The sequence below is a fragment of the Argentina silus genome (assembly GCF_951799395.1).
Source record: "Argentina silus genome assembly, chromosome: 11".
Classification (NCBI taxonomy): domain Eukaryota; kingdom Metazoa; phylum Chordata; class Actinopteri; order Argentiniformes; family Argentinidae; genus Argentina; species Argentina silus.
The window spans coordinates 887,434-902,275 of NC_139665.1; the positions used below are offsets into that span (position 1 = coordinate 887,434).

The following is a 14,842-nucleotide window of genomic DNA, read 5'->3' on the forward strand; positions in this document are numbered from 1 at the left end:
CAATGATAATTGGCCTTTGAACATCCTATGAATTCTGTTTGAATAATCACCACATCACACAACCATCAACTCAACATACAGTATATCTGCAACCGCTATTGAACAGCACTGATGAAACTGGATCCTTTCAAACACTTTCTGACCAGCATTGATCAGTACAATTCAATACCTGTTGCATGATGGGGATCAAATCTGTCCGATTTGCTTCAATATTTTGGCTGCATCAGATGAATAAGATTTGCGATATTGAGGCTACAGATTGTAGAGCGAGACGTTGTTCAGCCCCGCAGTCACTTCTGACAGGCTGCAGGGAGCAGCAACCGCCTTCATCACCAGTCATTCATGTTTTGATACAAAGCCCAATATGCTGCGATGTGTAGACTGTGGTAGGGTATAAATAATTATTTGAGAGATCTATTGATTCCAGATGTATGCTCCTGTTCAGATGGTTGTGTTATGAGATGTTTTATTGAGGATTTCAATAGCTGTCATTGTTGTCACCACCATGTTTTCAAGCCATACAGTCAGAAATTCACTTCATTGTCCAACTTGAGACCACACACACACACACACACACACACACACACACACACACAACACACACACACACACACACACACACACACAACACACACACACACACACAGACACACTGCCCCCGCTTGTTCTCGCCTCGCCTGAATTCCTGTCGGATTCATTTTTGCAGTCAAACAAGCCCACCCACTGTCCACATGACAGTGACCACTGCACACATTCTCTCCCGAGGAGCTGCCTTTCTGTCAAAAACCGTGCAGGAATATTTGTCAACTTGACTCTGCAGAGGACGTAGCAAGATCAGCAATCATTCTAGTTTTCAGAATATCCCGGGCGTGCTCTACGCTGGCGAAAATGGAGGGATTCCTACAGAGTTGCAGCGCTGCTGTAAAGGTAGGGGGCATGGACATGGACATGTATGCTGCAAAACACACGCTATTTTTACTCTAATGTGATAGTTGTTGTTGTGCTCACACGACTTGTTATTCCGCCTGCTTTGTTCTGCCTGCCATGCGCTGAGGCAGGAGTTGTGAGTTTGATGTGTGTATTTTTATTATAGATAGATAGATACTTTATTGATGGAACATTAAGGCGTTGTAACAGCTCACATCACAAACAACCAAACAACAACAACAAAATAAAGTGACAATAGAATAATAGAATAAAATAGACATCTGAAACATTACATACAGTAGGAACAGTCCATTATGATTTAACATCCCCCAGCCTGACTCTGATCACCCTGATGGAGCAGCCGGAGGAGGAGTTGGACAGTCTTATTGCGGCAGGCAGAAAAGATCTCCTATAGCGCTCCTTAGTGCAACGTGGTTGTAATAATCTGTTGCTAAAGGAGCTTCTCTGCTCTGCCACAGAGTCATGTAGGGGACGGGAGGGATTGTCCATGATGGCCAGGACTTTGGTCCTCATCCTCCTATTGGCCACCTCCTCCACAGTGTCCAGGGTGACACTGAGGACAGAACCAGGTTTCCTAATAAGCTTGTTCAGCCTCTTGGTGTCACCTTCCTTGATGCTGCCCCCTCAGCATACCACCGCGTACAGCACTGCGCTGGCCACCACTGACTGGTAGAACATGTTCAGTGGAGTCCTGCACACGCCAAAGGACCTGAGCCTCCTCAGGAAATACAGCTGGCTCTGGCCCCTCTTGTACAGGACATCTGTGTTACCAGTCCAGTCCAGTTTATTGTTCAGGTGCACCCCCAGGTACTTGTAGCTCTGGATCACCTCCACATCCTCTGCCTGGATGGAAACAGGAGTAGATTCATATTTTGGGTTCTGATGGGGTAGGATGGATCAATGGCTATATTATATCATACATTTAAAAGTCAAAACATTTATGCACCCCAGATTGCCCACTTTAATGTCTATGATTTAGTATCCATCATCCATATCCTAAAACCTTATCAGCTGATCAAAGTAATTGTTATATTATCTGAATTTTGCGGAATTGAAGACAAATAACAATGTTAGGAAATGGTCACACATTATATGAAGTTGCCCCTATACCTGTGTAGTAACTCTGGTAACAACATGTTATTAACATGCTGTTATATGTAGTACAAGTCATTTCTTTGTAATTCCATAGAAATTGAGTATGTTATTACAAGTGTAATTACTGTTCCATATTCCACTTGTGTAATGAGACCAGCAGACGCCCCCCTGTCACGGTCTGTCTGTGTGGCAGGTTTAAAGGGGAGGTTTCCAATTCCACAGGGTCAGCCATTACTCCTGAGGAGTCACTCATATGATGAACCTCTCAGGCCACCATAGGCTGTCTGACTGACTGCGTTGTGGCGAGGCCCGGCCCAGAGGAGCAGTGAAGACATGAAAGACGTGCTTTGAAAGGCAAAATGCGCTGAACTGAATTCCCTCTCCGTAACCCTCCCAGTGTGATGGTGTTGTTTCTAGGAGTTGTAAAGCGCTGCGTTCAGGAAGCCCCACTGGGAGTCCCTCCTTCCTCAGCCTCTGATTCAGAGCTCTCAGGGCTACTCAACCTCCCATTACCCGGCTCCAAGCCCGCGTGTTCATACCACTCACTTACAACATATTATTATTTTCCCAGCATGCCCCCCTTCCCTCTCTCTCTCTCTCTCTCTCCAATTCTGATTTCCTGTTTTACGTGGATTTAATCAAAGCCTCGAGGTAAACTTGCTAGCATGTGTCGTCCTCAAGGTTTGGTGTCTAATGTTTCTGTTTGGTCTCTGTCGGGGGAGGCTGGTGGAGGTAGAAATCAGAGGATCCGTTCAATTCCGAAATCAATTTCGTTCCATGCATTCCAATGAGCCCGTCCTCCGATTTCTACCACACCAGCCTCCCCTGTGGTCTTATGTCTGGGTGCGTCCACACAGCAGGCCTCTTTGTGCTTGTGTTGCCAGCCTTACTCACTCCTAAAATTAGCTGAAATGCAAAAATGTCTTGAACAAGTTACTCATTAAGTTCAGTTGAGTGTTATCTGAGTGCAAGGATCACAGTTCATGTGATTTTGGAGTGAATTTCTTTGGCTTTGTAGGGTTTTCAATGGATTTACTTTACATTTACATTTACGGCGTTTAGCAGACGCCTTTATCCAGAGCGACTTACAACAAATACATTTGTTTAAGTAAGTGAATCATCTATCCATCAGTCATCATAAAATAAAGTAATCAATGCTCAGACCAGGGTTAGGGTTAGTTAGGGGTTAGACACCAGGGGCCATAGGCAGTTTTTTTTAAAATAGGAAACAGTAACAGTAGATTAGGCTGTCACCAACAGCGGGTATGATGCCAAAGAAACACCATCCAGGAGGGCACTTTGTGAGTGGCAGAGTTCTTGCCCCCCCCATGCATGTCCCTGATCAACAGTCAACTGCAGTTACCCCTGAAAGGCTGGACAGCAATGTTGAACATTGTATGAACATTGTGATGAATTAATGAATCTCCCCAGTGGGAACCTCTGCTCTAGGCTACTGGAGGCCTTTAGTGTTTCATGTACCAGACTAGTTCAACCCGAGGCAACCTGGTGAACTTCTGACAGAGTTGAACCGGTCTGTTCTGTTGATCTCCCAGCCAGCAGCGTCAGACAGCCACCGCTGAGGTAAAGGAGGAGCAGATCCAGAGAAGACGGAGGGATGATTTATGTTTTTTTATCCCTCTCTTTCTCTTTCCAAACACATTGCTCTGTATTCATCCCTCTGCTCAGTGCTGTGATAAGTGGATTGAAAGAGGATGGCTCAGTGCCGTGTGGGTTTATATTAACCAGATGGAAGGAGAGATATGAGGGCCACTCAGAGGGAGAGCAGGAGAGAGAGGAGTGTGTGTTTTGTTGGGGCCGGATTAACAGATGGATTACTATTGACACATCTATATGAACTCATTGAAGCCTGTGAAGTAGCTAAAGTGATTCCTCTGTAAATGCTGCACTCAGACGCAGGCGGATCACTCAGATGCAGGCGGATCACTCAGACGCAGGCGGATCACTCCTGTGCAGCTGTGAAGTTCACATTCGTGTGGACGAGGACATAGATGGACTGATCTCTTCGTTTTTTATTTCGTTTTATTCTTTATTTATTCAGGGGAGTCCCTTTGAGAGCAAGGTCTCTTTTTCAAGGGTGCCCTGATTACAACATATATACACATCACTATTATTTACATCAAGATTTGGGCTCAATTTACACAGACAATAATCAATTATTACAACAGCACTCCTCCACTGAGGAATCCTTAATCAGGTTCCTAAAATGGCCTTATGATACTATAACAGCAACCCTTAGTGTGTCCTGCAGGTCATTCCATGCCCGGGGAGCACAATGACTAAAGACAGTTTTACCAGCTCAGAGGAGACAGGTGTTAAAACAATAACACACTGTTATAAAACAGCGTTTGACTTGTCTCAGCTGTTGTACAAAAGCGTTAACATTCCCAATGAAACACCTCTCTCTCTGTCGAGTCACTGAAGCCTAACGTTACATGTACACAAAGGCCTCTTGCCTAAGAACATCCTGTTATGGTGTTCACATCTTAACCCCTCCCCCTCTACACCGTATCTAACACTCTGGGTTCCACATTCATGTCAGAGGCCTACATAGTTCCCACCAACCCAGTTACTCACTGCTATTTCAGTCTGTTTGTATTTCTAGGGTTGTCCTTGAATGGATACTGCAGTAGTGGATTACTACAGCTGTAGAGGGTGGCCTGTGTGTGTGTGTGTGTGTGTGTGTGTGTGAGTGTGTGTGTGTGTGTGTGTGTGTGTGTGTGTGTGTGCGAGAGTGTGTGTGTGTGTGTGTGTGTGTGTGTGTGCATGCATGCGTGTGCGTGTGTGTGTGTGTGTGTGTAGGGGGTTGCTCCAGCCATAGAGGGTGGCCTGTGTGTGTGTGTGAGTGTGTGTGAGTGTGAGTGTGAGTGTGTGTGTGTGTGTGTGTGTGTGTGTGTGTGTGTGTGTGTGTGTGTGTGTCCAGCCGTAGAGGGTGGCCTGTATCTTGCTGGCTGGAGGGGAGTCATGGTACGAGTGTTCTGCTGCTGCTGCTGCTGGAGTTAAATATAGACTCCCTCCCTCACACCCTGTCTCCTGCTCCACTGGGTCTGTCTGCCACGGCTGATGGAGGGGGACAGGGAGGGAGGGGGGAGAGGAGGGGAGGGGAGGGGAGGGGAGAGAGAGGGAGAGAGAGAGGAGAGGGAGAGGAGGAGCGAGGGAGAGGAGAGGGGAGAGAAGGGGGGAGAGGGAGAGGGTGAGGAGAGAGGGGGAGGAGAGAGGAGGAGGAGAGGAGGAGGAGAGGGGGAGGAGAGAGGAGAGGGGGAGGAGAGAGGAGGGGGAGGAGGGGGCTGAGCGGTGCCCTCACTAGCTGACCAACAGCGTTGCCTGCTATGATTTTATTTTATTTTATTTTATTTATTCAACCTTTATTTATCCACGTTCGTCTCATTGAGGTAACATCTAGTCCAAGACAGCAGCCATGGAAAACTATATTTCAGACAAATCACAAACAATGACACACACATCACAAAACAAAGTACAGACGCAGACCACGACCTGGTTACAATCATAACACGCTAAAAATTATGATGGTGATGATGATGATGATGATGATGTGCTGGATATGGGACCAGAGTTACAGGCATCCTAAAGCACACACTTATTTAACTACATCATTGTGTTTCTGCATACTAAAACATATCTACACATATCTATATATCTATATATCTATACATGTCTATATATCTATATATCTATACATGTCTATATATCTATATATCTATACATGTCTATATATCTATATATCTATACATATCTATATATCTATACATATCTATATATCTCCACATATAGGCTATTCCTTGACTGATTGAGTTAACATGGACAGAACACAACAACACTTATCAACAGATGTCAAAGTGGCTGCAGAGATGCAGAGATGTATTATAGTGTTGATGCTGAAGCAGCGTCTGCATGTGAAAAGGGTTTTTATGCCCTGTCATCATCCTGTAGGTTAGGCACATCACACTAGTAATTAGAGGTTTGCAATCACATCACAGCCCCCCCCCCCCCCCCCCCCTACTGTGTGGATGACAACAGTGCTTCATGTCCCAGATAAAGAGGACCAATCACTGTCATTGTCACCGTGGGTCTACCAATCTACAGCAACATCAGCGTTACGACGAGCACCCCGCTCCAATCACATCACAGATAGTCACCAGATCACTCGCTGTTACCAGCCATTAAGCCACGGCTTTGTTGGATACTGGATTGTGATTGGTCGAGAGGGTGTTGTTGATTGTTTCCCTACGGCCAGGGGACGTTACACTAGGTTCTTGTCCAGAAATATTAGCTGCTTATTTCTTAGATGCAAACTGCCTGGCCAGCCTCACAATAGCGATAGCGCTTGAGTCTGTCAGAGTGAGGTTTTGTGCAGTGAAGCTAAGCTGTTTGTCCAGAGAGCCTAGTGGCATTCTGCTGATGGTTTCAGTCAATCCACAGCTTATTATGGGAAATCTCTCCTTGTCTCCCACGGCGACATCAGGGAGGGGACTCTGATTCCATCTCTGTCCGTTCCTGTGTCACATGCTTTACCTCCGACACCACGGGGACAATTCTGAGGAAACCTGCGTGAATGATGCGCCTCGCCATACAGACGGGCCGTTTACAGAATCACACTGATTGGCCCAATTCTGACAACACATTTACTTTACACTTCCTGTATTTTACTGCATAGTATAACCATGGCGATGGTAAACCGTCTTTAAAGTGTAAAGCAGATGAGGGTTTTGACCTCTCTTCCTGCTTCCCCTCTCTCCTCCCTTCTCTATCTTCCTCCCCTGTTCCCTCCTTCTTCTTCTCCTTCTTCTCCTTCTTCTCCTCCTTCTTCTCCTCTTCAGCGCAGTTCCAATGACGGCTCTGGGATCCACGTCGTCCTTGGCAACGAGGCCTGCGACCTCGACTCCATGGTGTCATCCCTCGCCTTTGCCTACTTCCTGTCCAAAGTGAGTTAGTAACTATACTACTTCCTGTCCAAAGTGAGTTAGTAACTATACTACTTTTTACATTTACATGTTTACATTGAAGTCATTTAGCAGATGCTTTTATCCAAAGCGACGTACAGTAAGGACATTTGTCTAAAGTAAGTGAATCAACTATACCTCAGTCATCGTAAGTAAAACCTTCCATCAGAACGAGTGCCATCGGCAGTCGCAGTGCCGGAGGAAGGAAGAAAATAAGCTGTTAGTTGTTGTTTTTTAATCCTTGAATTGGGTAGTTAAATGATTAGCATAAATTGAATTTCCATTTAAGAATTTCAGACCCATAGAAGTCTCAAACCAGAGAGATGTGCATTCCATGGTTGATTGAAAGTAAATCAGTTGATGAAGAAAGATTGGAATGTTGTAATGATCTGATTCCTTAAATAGCTGAGCTAAGGGCCTTGCCTGAAACACAGTCTGAAGACTATGACTCATCTCTGTGGTCATGAATAGCGTGGCCAAGCAAAGCGAATACCTCAGAATTCTCCAAAAGAGGATGAGCCACCCTCTGAGTCACACAAGACATCCACCACAATGACAACAGGGTCTATAAGCAGAGGGCCAGTCTCTCCCTGTCCTTCATCCCTGCATCGACCTGGCTGTAGCCAGCTAGCTCCCAAACACCCCCTCTACTCATGAAATATTCACACCCCTCCAGATACCCAAGATCCCCCAAACGTTTCAGACGAACCAGAACGCTGCAGACACACTGCGGTAACCTTTCCAGGGAGGTGTGTTAGTGTCACGTATCCCTTCTGAACCGGCCCTCTCCTCCTCCACTTCTCTCATCCTTCCTCCCCCCTTTCTCCTATCCCCCCCCCCCCCCCCCCGCCCACCTTCCCTCTCCTCCTCCACTTCTCCCGTCCTCCCTCCTCCCCTCCCCTCCCTTCCCTCCCCCTCCCTCCCCTCCCCCTGCCTCCCCTCTCAGACGTCTGCCAGCCCAGAGAAGACGGTCGTCCCGGTGATGAACATCGCCAGGGCAGAGTTCCCTCTGCGCTCGGACAGCGTCTTCCTCCTGAAGGAGAGTGGCGTTCCTCCAGAGACTCTGGTGTTCCGTGGTGATGTCGACCTGGCGGGGCTCCACAGGGCCAAGCGGCTGGCGCTCACGCTGGTCGACCACAACGTGCTGCCAAGGTCAGAGGTCACGCATCACTGGATCTGTCCCTTCTCTCTTCAGTGTCGGGAAGCTACTCTGAAAATATGTTTAAATCACCAACTGCCAAAGAGTTCTGGAACACTCACCACCTAGAGTGTTCCAAGTGTTCTATGTGGTGTTTACCTAGCAACAACACTCTGATTGGCTACAAAATGAAGCATCATAATTTATGCATTTTTGGTGAATAAAGTCACCCTTGGCATTCTAGAATGTTGACAGTTTGGGCGACTTTATTCACCCTCGGCCCTGAATGAGATAACTAGATTAACGACTGTGGAAGGGAAGGAGCTGAACTACACAAAAGCTGCCCTTGAGAGAAATATAGTTTGTTAAACTAAAGCTACTTTGAAAAAGTAGTTGTCAGTGAGAGATGACCCGTCCATGTGACAGAAATCCTGCAACTGAAACACTCTGAAATCACTTAGAGAGAAAGAACTGGTGAGGTGGAGCAACGCGGGGAGACCAGAGGCAGTCAGGGAGGAAGTGGTAGGGAAGACTCATGTTCAAGGGCTGGAATAATAGTTAAATTCCTATGTTTTGGGGGTTTTCTTTGGGATAAATAGTGAGTAGTGAGTAGTGACAGTATCTTACTACACCGCTACATGGCAAAACAGTAGTTAACTACTGGATTTTAACACTGCTAGTTAACACTACTAGGATTTAAATGTAGTTTAACTACCACCAAACTACTGCAACATGCAGTTAAACTGACAGTTGGGCTCATGTGGTGGAACTCCTCCCCGTCTCTTATTTACTCCTTTTTCTGTCCTGCAAATCTTTCCATTTCACAATTTTCCATTGACCAACAAAGAGCAGCAGGGGTCAGTCGATAACAACACTTGGCTGAAATAACGGCTTTGCGCAATCGTTGATTTGAGTTAAGCTGCCTGACGTTTCCCAGACACTCTGCCAGGTCAGGATTTTGGCCTGCATATTGAATATCTCATTTTTGTTAAAGCTGCTGTTTGTTAATCAGAGTTGGCTGACCCACCATTCCGGGTAAACAATGTTATCAATATGTCATGTTTTATTGATGGTAATGAATGTGTCATTGTGTTTTATTGATTTTATTAATGTGTCATTGTGTTTTATTGATGTTATTAATGTGTCATTGTGTTTTATGTATCCATTATCTTGTTGGAACACAAAAAGGCAATAAAGTAATCTAATCTAATCTAATAACATGGTAAACATAGCACTGCCTGTAGAATGTAAAAGAAATAGTAAACGGAGAGACGGTTTACTTAACAACAACCCTGAAAAGTTTAGGCTTATAGCTACATTTTTGGGAGATAGCAGCGTGTATATATGTCTATATATGATATATATATGTCTCTATATGAAAAAAACATATCTAAGACTATAATATACAATATAATATATCATATATTTCACAACTTTTCCCCGTAGTGCTGACAGTGTCTTAGAGGGGGCCGTGGTGGAGGTGATCGACCACCACCATCTTGAGAGAGCACCCTCCTCTTCCTGTTCCGTCACCGTGGAGACCGTCGGTTCCTGTGCCACTCTGGTGACGGAACACATTCACAACAAAGCGCCGGAGGTTCTGGACAGACAGGTGGCCCAGCTGCTGTATGGTAAGACTGCTACTGGACTGTCTGGGCGGTCTACTTGGGTTTGTCTTGTGATATATGTCATGTATTTCATTAGCTAACACTGCTCAAGATATGAGAACCAGCAGACTACATGGCCCAGAACCCACTTGATATGACAGTTGGTTGATATGGCAGATGGTTAACAAATAAAATACCACTAAAACACAGTACTATATCACTAAAACACAGTAAAATACCAGTAAAACACAGTAAAATACCAGTAAAACACAGTACTATACCAGTAAAACACAGTACTATACCATTAAAACACAGTAAAATACCAGTAAAACACAGTAAAATACCAGTAAAACACAGTACTATACCATTAAAACACAGTAAAATACCAGTAAAACACAGTAAAATACCAGTAAAACACAGTACTATATCACTAAAGCTGGTATCCCTGGTAGTGCTGCTAGTTTGCCAGCCGTGTCTGTTGGCTCAGTTTACCCATCAGTGGCAGTGTGTCCTCAGGAGCCATCGTGTCTGTTGGCTCAGTTTACCCATCAGTGGCAGTGTGTCCTCAGGAGCCATCGTGTCTGTTGGCTCAGTTTACCCATCAGGCAGTGTGTCCTCAGGAGCCATCGTGTCTGTTGGCTCAGTTTACCCATCAGGCAGTGTGTCCTCAGGAGCCATCGTGTCTGTTGGCTCAGTTTACCCATCAGTGGCAGTGTGTCCTCAGGAGCCATCGTGCTGGACTGTGTGAACATGGCCCCCGAGGCGGGAAAGGTCACCGCCAAGGACGCCCAAATGGCCCGTCTGCTGGAGGCGGGCTTCCCAGACCTACCACCGAGGGGCGCCCTCTTCCAGTCCCTGCAGAGCACCAAGTTTGACGTTTCAGGTAAAGTGGAAAGCATGGAGGAGATATCATCCAGTCTGGAGATTTCTGGAAATCAGGGGAGGCAGGTAGACATCGGAGGACGGGCTCATTGTAATGCATGGAATGGAATTCCCCATTCCTTATTCCGTTCCATGCATTACAATGAGCCCGTCCTCCGATTTCTGCCTCCACCAGCCTCCCCTGATTTCCAGATGTCCACGTTGGCTAGATATCCGTCCCATGTTGACTTACTGATGCAGATCTGTTTTTAAAGAGCATGTCGTTAAGTTATGATGAGATTAAGCATGAACTCAAAGAATGTTGCAGCAATGTTGCAATGTGGTCCTAGTTAATTATACAATGGACCATGACAGTCCATATTTTGAGGACTCAAAACTGTCTGTAGTCAAGGTTTTGTTTTTGCTAGTTAGGACACCATTCTGATCTGGAACAATGCCCCTTTTAATGATGTATTTAAACTAGCACCCATTGTGCCCAACTGACACCACCTCAGGCCTTTTACTGTTATTATTACTTTGTTGCAGTGTTGAGGAGCTAGCTGTAGCTAGCACTGTATTCTGTGTATATGACAAATAAACTTTGATTTGATTCGGTTTTTGATTTGATTTTGTGGGTGTGCTGGCAGCCATCTTGTGGTGTACAATGATTGGACATTTTAGCTTACAGCTTTATTAACAACCAAGTCAGCTCAATGTTCAGTGAAATGCTTAGTGGCAGTTATGTATTACAATTCCCTGTCGGCCATCTTGTGGTCTACTAGCCAAACTGCCGTGTTCTGAGGTACTGTTCTGTTCTACTCATTCTGTTTCTATGGTTCTGTCTGTTCTGCTCATTCTCTTTCTATGGTTCTGTTCTCCAGGTCTTTCTACAGAACAGATCCTGATGAAGGACATGAAGTGTGTCTCTGGGGGCGACCTGACCCTGGCTGTCAGCGCTGTGTACATGACTCTGGATGTATGTATAAGCCAAGGCCAAGCCATGATGCAGGGTGGGGCGGGGGGCCAGGGGAGGCTGGTGGAGGTAGAAATCAGAGGACAGGCCCATTGTAATGCATGGAATGGAATGAGGAATGGTATCAAACACACACACACACACACACACACACACACACACACACACACACACACACAAACACAACACACACACACACACACACACACACACAAACACAACACACACACACACACACATGCACAGACCTTCCATTGTGTTGCTAATGGTCGTGCGTCATCTGTCCCGGCAGATGTTCCTCCGGCGGAGGAGTCTACAGCAGGAGCTCTGTGAGTTCTGTCACAAACACCGCCTCGGCGCGGTGGTCGCCATGACCATCTCCTTCAACGAGAGCAGCGAACCCCGTCGTCAGCTGGCGGTCTACAGCTCCAGCACCCTCTACAGGGAGGAGGTATGAACTGCACTGTCTGTCTCAGGCCCGATCCGCAAGCTCCTGAAATACATTCCTCTCAGGGATGTTCAGTTCCGGTCATTTAGGTACCGCTGAAGTATTGTTGGTTTTCTGTGTCAAACTACGAGTCATTGCAGTTGCTGCCCTACATTTTTTGCTACATTTTTTACATTTAGCAGAGATGCTCATCTTCAATCCGTTCGTTCAGACTGGTTTCACCATTTAGAAATTACAAAATGTTTTAAACATACTCGCCTATTCAAAGCACTAATACTTATGGAGGGCACTGTATATTGAAATAGACCAATGAGAAGGGCACAGCTGCAATGTACTGTATATAGTACAGAGTGAATGTGAATCTGCAGGTGTTTAAGGTTCTCTGATGTACTAATTACCACGGTACCTGTGGACAGAAGCTGTTATGGCTCAGCTTGCTTTCTCCCCTCAGGTGTGTGCCAGCAGCAGGTACGTCTTGGGGAACAGTTATTGTTTTAAATACAAACCTCCAACAGTCCAAACAGTAGTTCATCTATGTACCTGGTCCTCTGGGTCTCAGTTGGTAGAACATGGTGGTAACAACGCTTAGGTTGTGGGTTTGATTCCCGCTGGGACCATCTATACTGAAATGTACGCACTCACTGCAATGTAAGTCGCTTTGGATAAAAGCGTCAGCTAAATGGCATATATTATTATTATGTGATGTGTTTCCCCTGTGTCTGCCCTAGGTAAGCCAAGCGTTGGAAAGAGCCACGGACCCGTCCCTGAGCCTCTCTCCAATGAGCAGCCCGTACAACGACGTCAAGGCCTACCTCCAGAGCAACGCCCTGGCCTCCCGCAAGAAGGTGCTCCCGCTCCTCAGGGACTTCCTGAAGGAGTGGGAGAGGAGCCAGGTGCGTTGTGGGGATGTGGAGGACCTGGATCTGGAGGAGCCGGAGGACCAAAGCAGCCCGTTTGTGTCTCCGGGCGTGGAAGGGGACGGCGGCGGACGGCCCCGCTGCTACTCGGCCTCCCGCCACCACCGGCGCCGCCTGCTGGGGGACGAGGAGGACCTCCAGGTCCCGCCCACGCCCATGAACAGCCTGGTGGAGGGCTGCCCACTGGACGCTGGCCTGCCACGCATCAGCGCGGAAGCCATTTTGGAGAAGTTCAGTGGCATGGGAGTGGGGGGTCAGGATGGCAAAGATGGCGGCCGTCCAGGTGGACAATAACCCTCTCTTTGATGCCTTTTAATCTTCTTCTTTTCCGTCATTAAACTGGTGAGGTTCCTCAACCCCCCCGGCAGAGAGCACGCTCAGCGGTGGCTGACTGAAGGGACCTCGTTGGGGGCCGTTCACCGTATCACAAGGGTTGGCAACTCTGTTTATATCAGCTGAAACCTTCTGTGTGGCCAACTGGTCACGAAGCTCTCATGGATGCTCCACTGTATAGTCAGGACCAGGGGAGGCTGGTGGAGGGAGACATCGGAGGAGGGGTTCATTATAATGCATGGAATGGAATGAGGAAGGGTATCCAACACAATCAAGTGGTATCAGGTGTCTAGGGACACTTAGGTTTGTTTACAATCGGACCGGGGTGTTCTAGGGAAGTGGAATCAACAATTATCACCTTTCTGTCTCTGGTGGCTGCCTCTTCAAATCGTGTGCGCATGCAGAAACACAACAGCTAATGTCCGACACTGCAAGTCCATTTCGGGGGGTTATATTATTATATGGGAGGATGTTGTTTTGGAACTTTGAGCTGAATTTCGCCTCTGTGGCCAGAGGTGGCTGATTCCCAACAGACTTACGTCCTGCTTCTTTAGTGAACTACCTTAATTAATTAATTATTTAAAAGTCCATCTCAATGTGTCAATGTTTTTTGAGTGGATTATTTTTTTTTTTTGAGTGGATTTACACTGGTACATTACTGCAGCGTCCCAGAAGGCTCCGGAGTTTGCTTGTTTTTCGTCCCTCTGGTCTACATGCAGTACCAGATGAGTTACTGTGCTAATGACTGATGACAAACTGAATCTGATGTCAGCTGACTGCGCTTGTTAACGTCACAAAGTGATGTTTGTGCGTTATTGATTTAGAATCTAGGGAGATATAGATTTAGATCTCGGGAGGTTTTCCAATAGAAATTTGATATCACTTTTACAGCCTTTGTTTAGCAATTGAGAAATTCAAAGAGATTCAATCGATGTATTCATCACACTCAAGATGTCAACGATACGAGACAGAATTGATTCCGTTTCTTGTGAGTTTTATATGTATCAGGTTTCTCTGTATGATATATAATACCCCCCTTGGTGTTTCAAGCCCACGCCAGTGAAGAATTGCTCTGACGATGGTATTTGACGGAATCTGTGTCACGTACTCCTGAGAGCCTTGAGACGGCTTATTTTAGAAAACGCATTACTGCAGATGTGTCTGGTTCATTAGCTGGAACTAGCTAAGCCTGGGGAGTGAGTTTGAACTTAACACACACATAGAGAGAGAGAGAGAGAGACAGACATTACCATGCAATCCCGCAAGGAGAGGCTGGTGGAGGTAGACATCGGAGGACGGGCTCATCGTAATGCATTGAACGGAATGAGGAATGGTATCAAACACGCTGTGTACTACAGCCCGTCCTCCGATGTCTACCTCCACCAGCCTCTCCTGACACACACACAGATGTGACCATGCAATCCCACATACTCATAAATGCATAAAGACAAACCGGCACATACACATACACAGCCGTGTTCCCGAGGTGTTCTAAATGGTTATATGACATGTTCTAATTGTTGTGTGATCGTTATACATGTTT

The 14,842-nt window shown here is 46.3% G+C and overlaps 1 protein-coding gene across 1 annotated transcript; it reads left to right on the forward strand.

Annotated features, from left to right (window-relative positions):
* Positions 1-868: 868 nt before the first annotated feature.
* Positions 869-13,260, forward strand: LOC310812098 (exopolyphosphatase PRUNE1-like; the record flags this gene model as incomplete). The annotated part of the gene is made up of 8 exons (XM_083680517.1): positions 869-927; positions 6,900-7,004; positions 7,969-8,174; positions 9,607-9,791; positions 10,492-10,650; positions 11,510-11,604; positions 11,894-12,052; positions 12,778-13,260. The coding sequence occupies exons 1-8, from the start codon at positions 889-891 to the stop codon at positions 13,258-13,260; spliced, it is 1,431 nt and encodes a 476-aa protein (XP_083536643.1). The 5' UTR covers positions 869-888.
* Between the last annotated feature and the right edge of the window lie 1,582 nt (positions 13,261-14,842).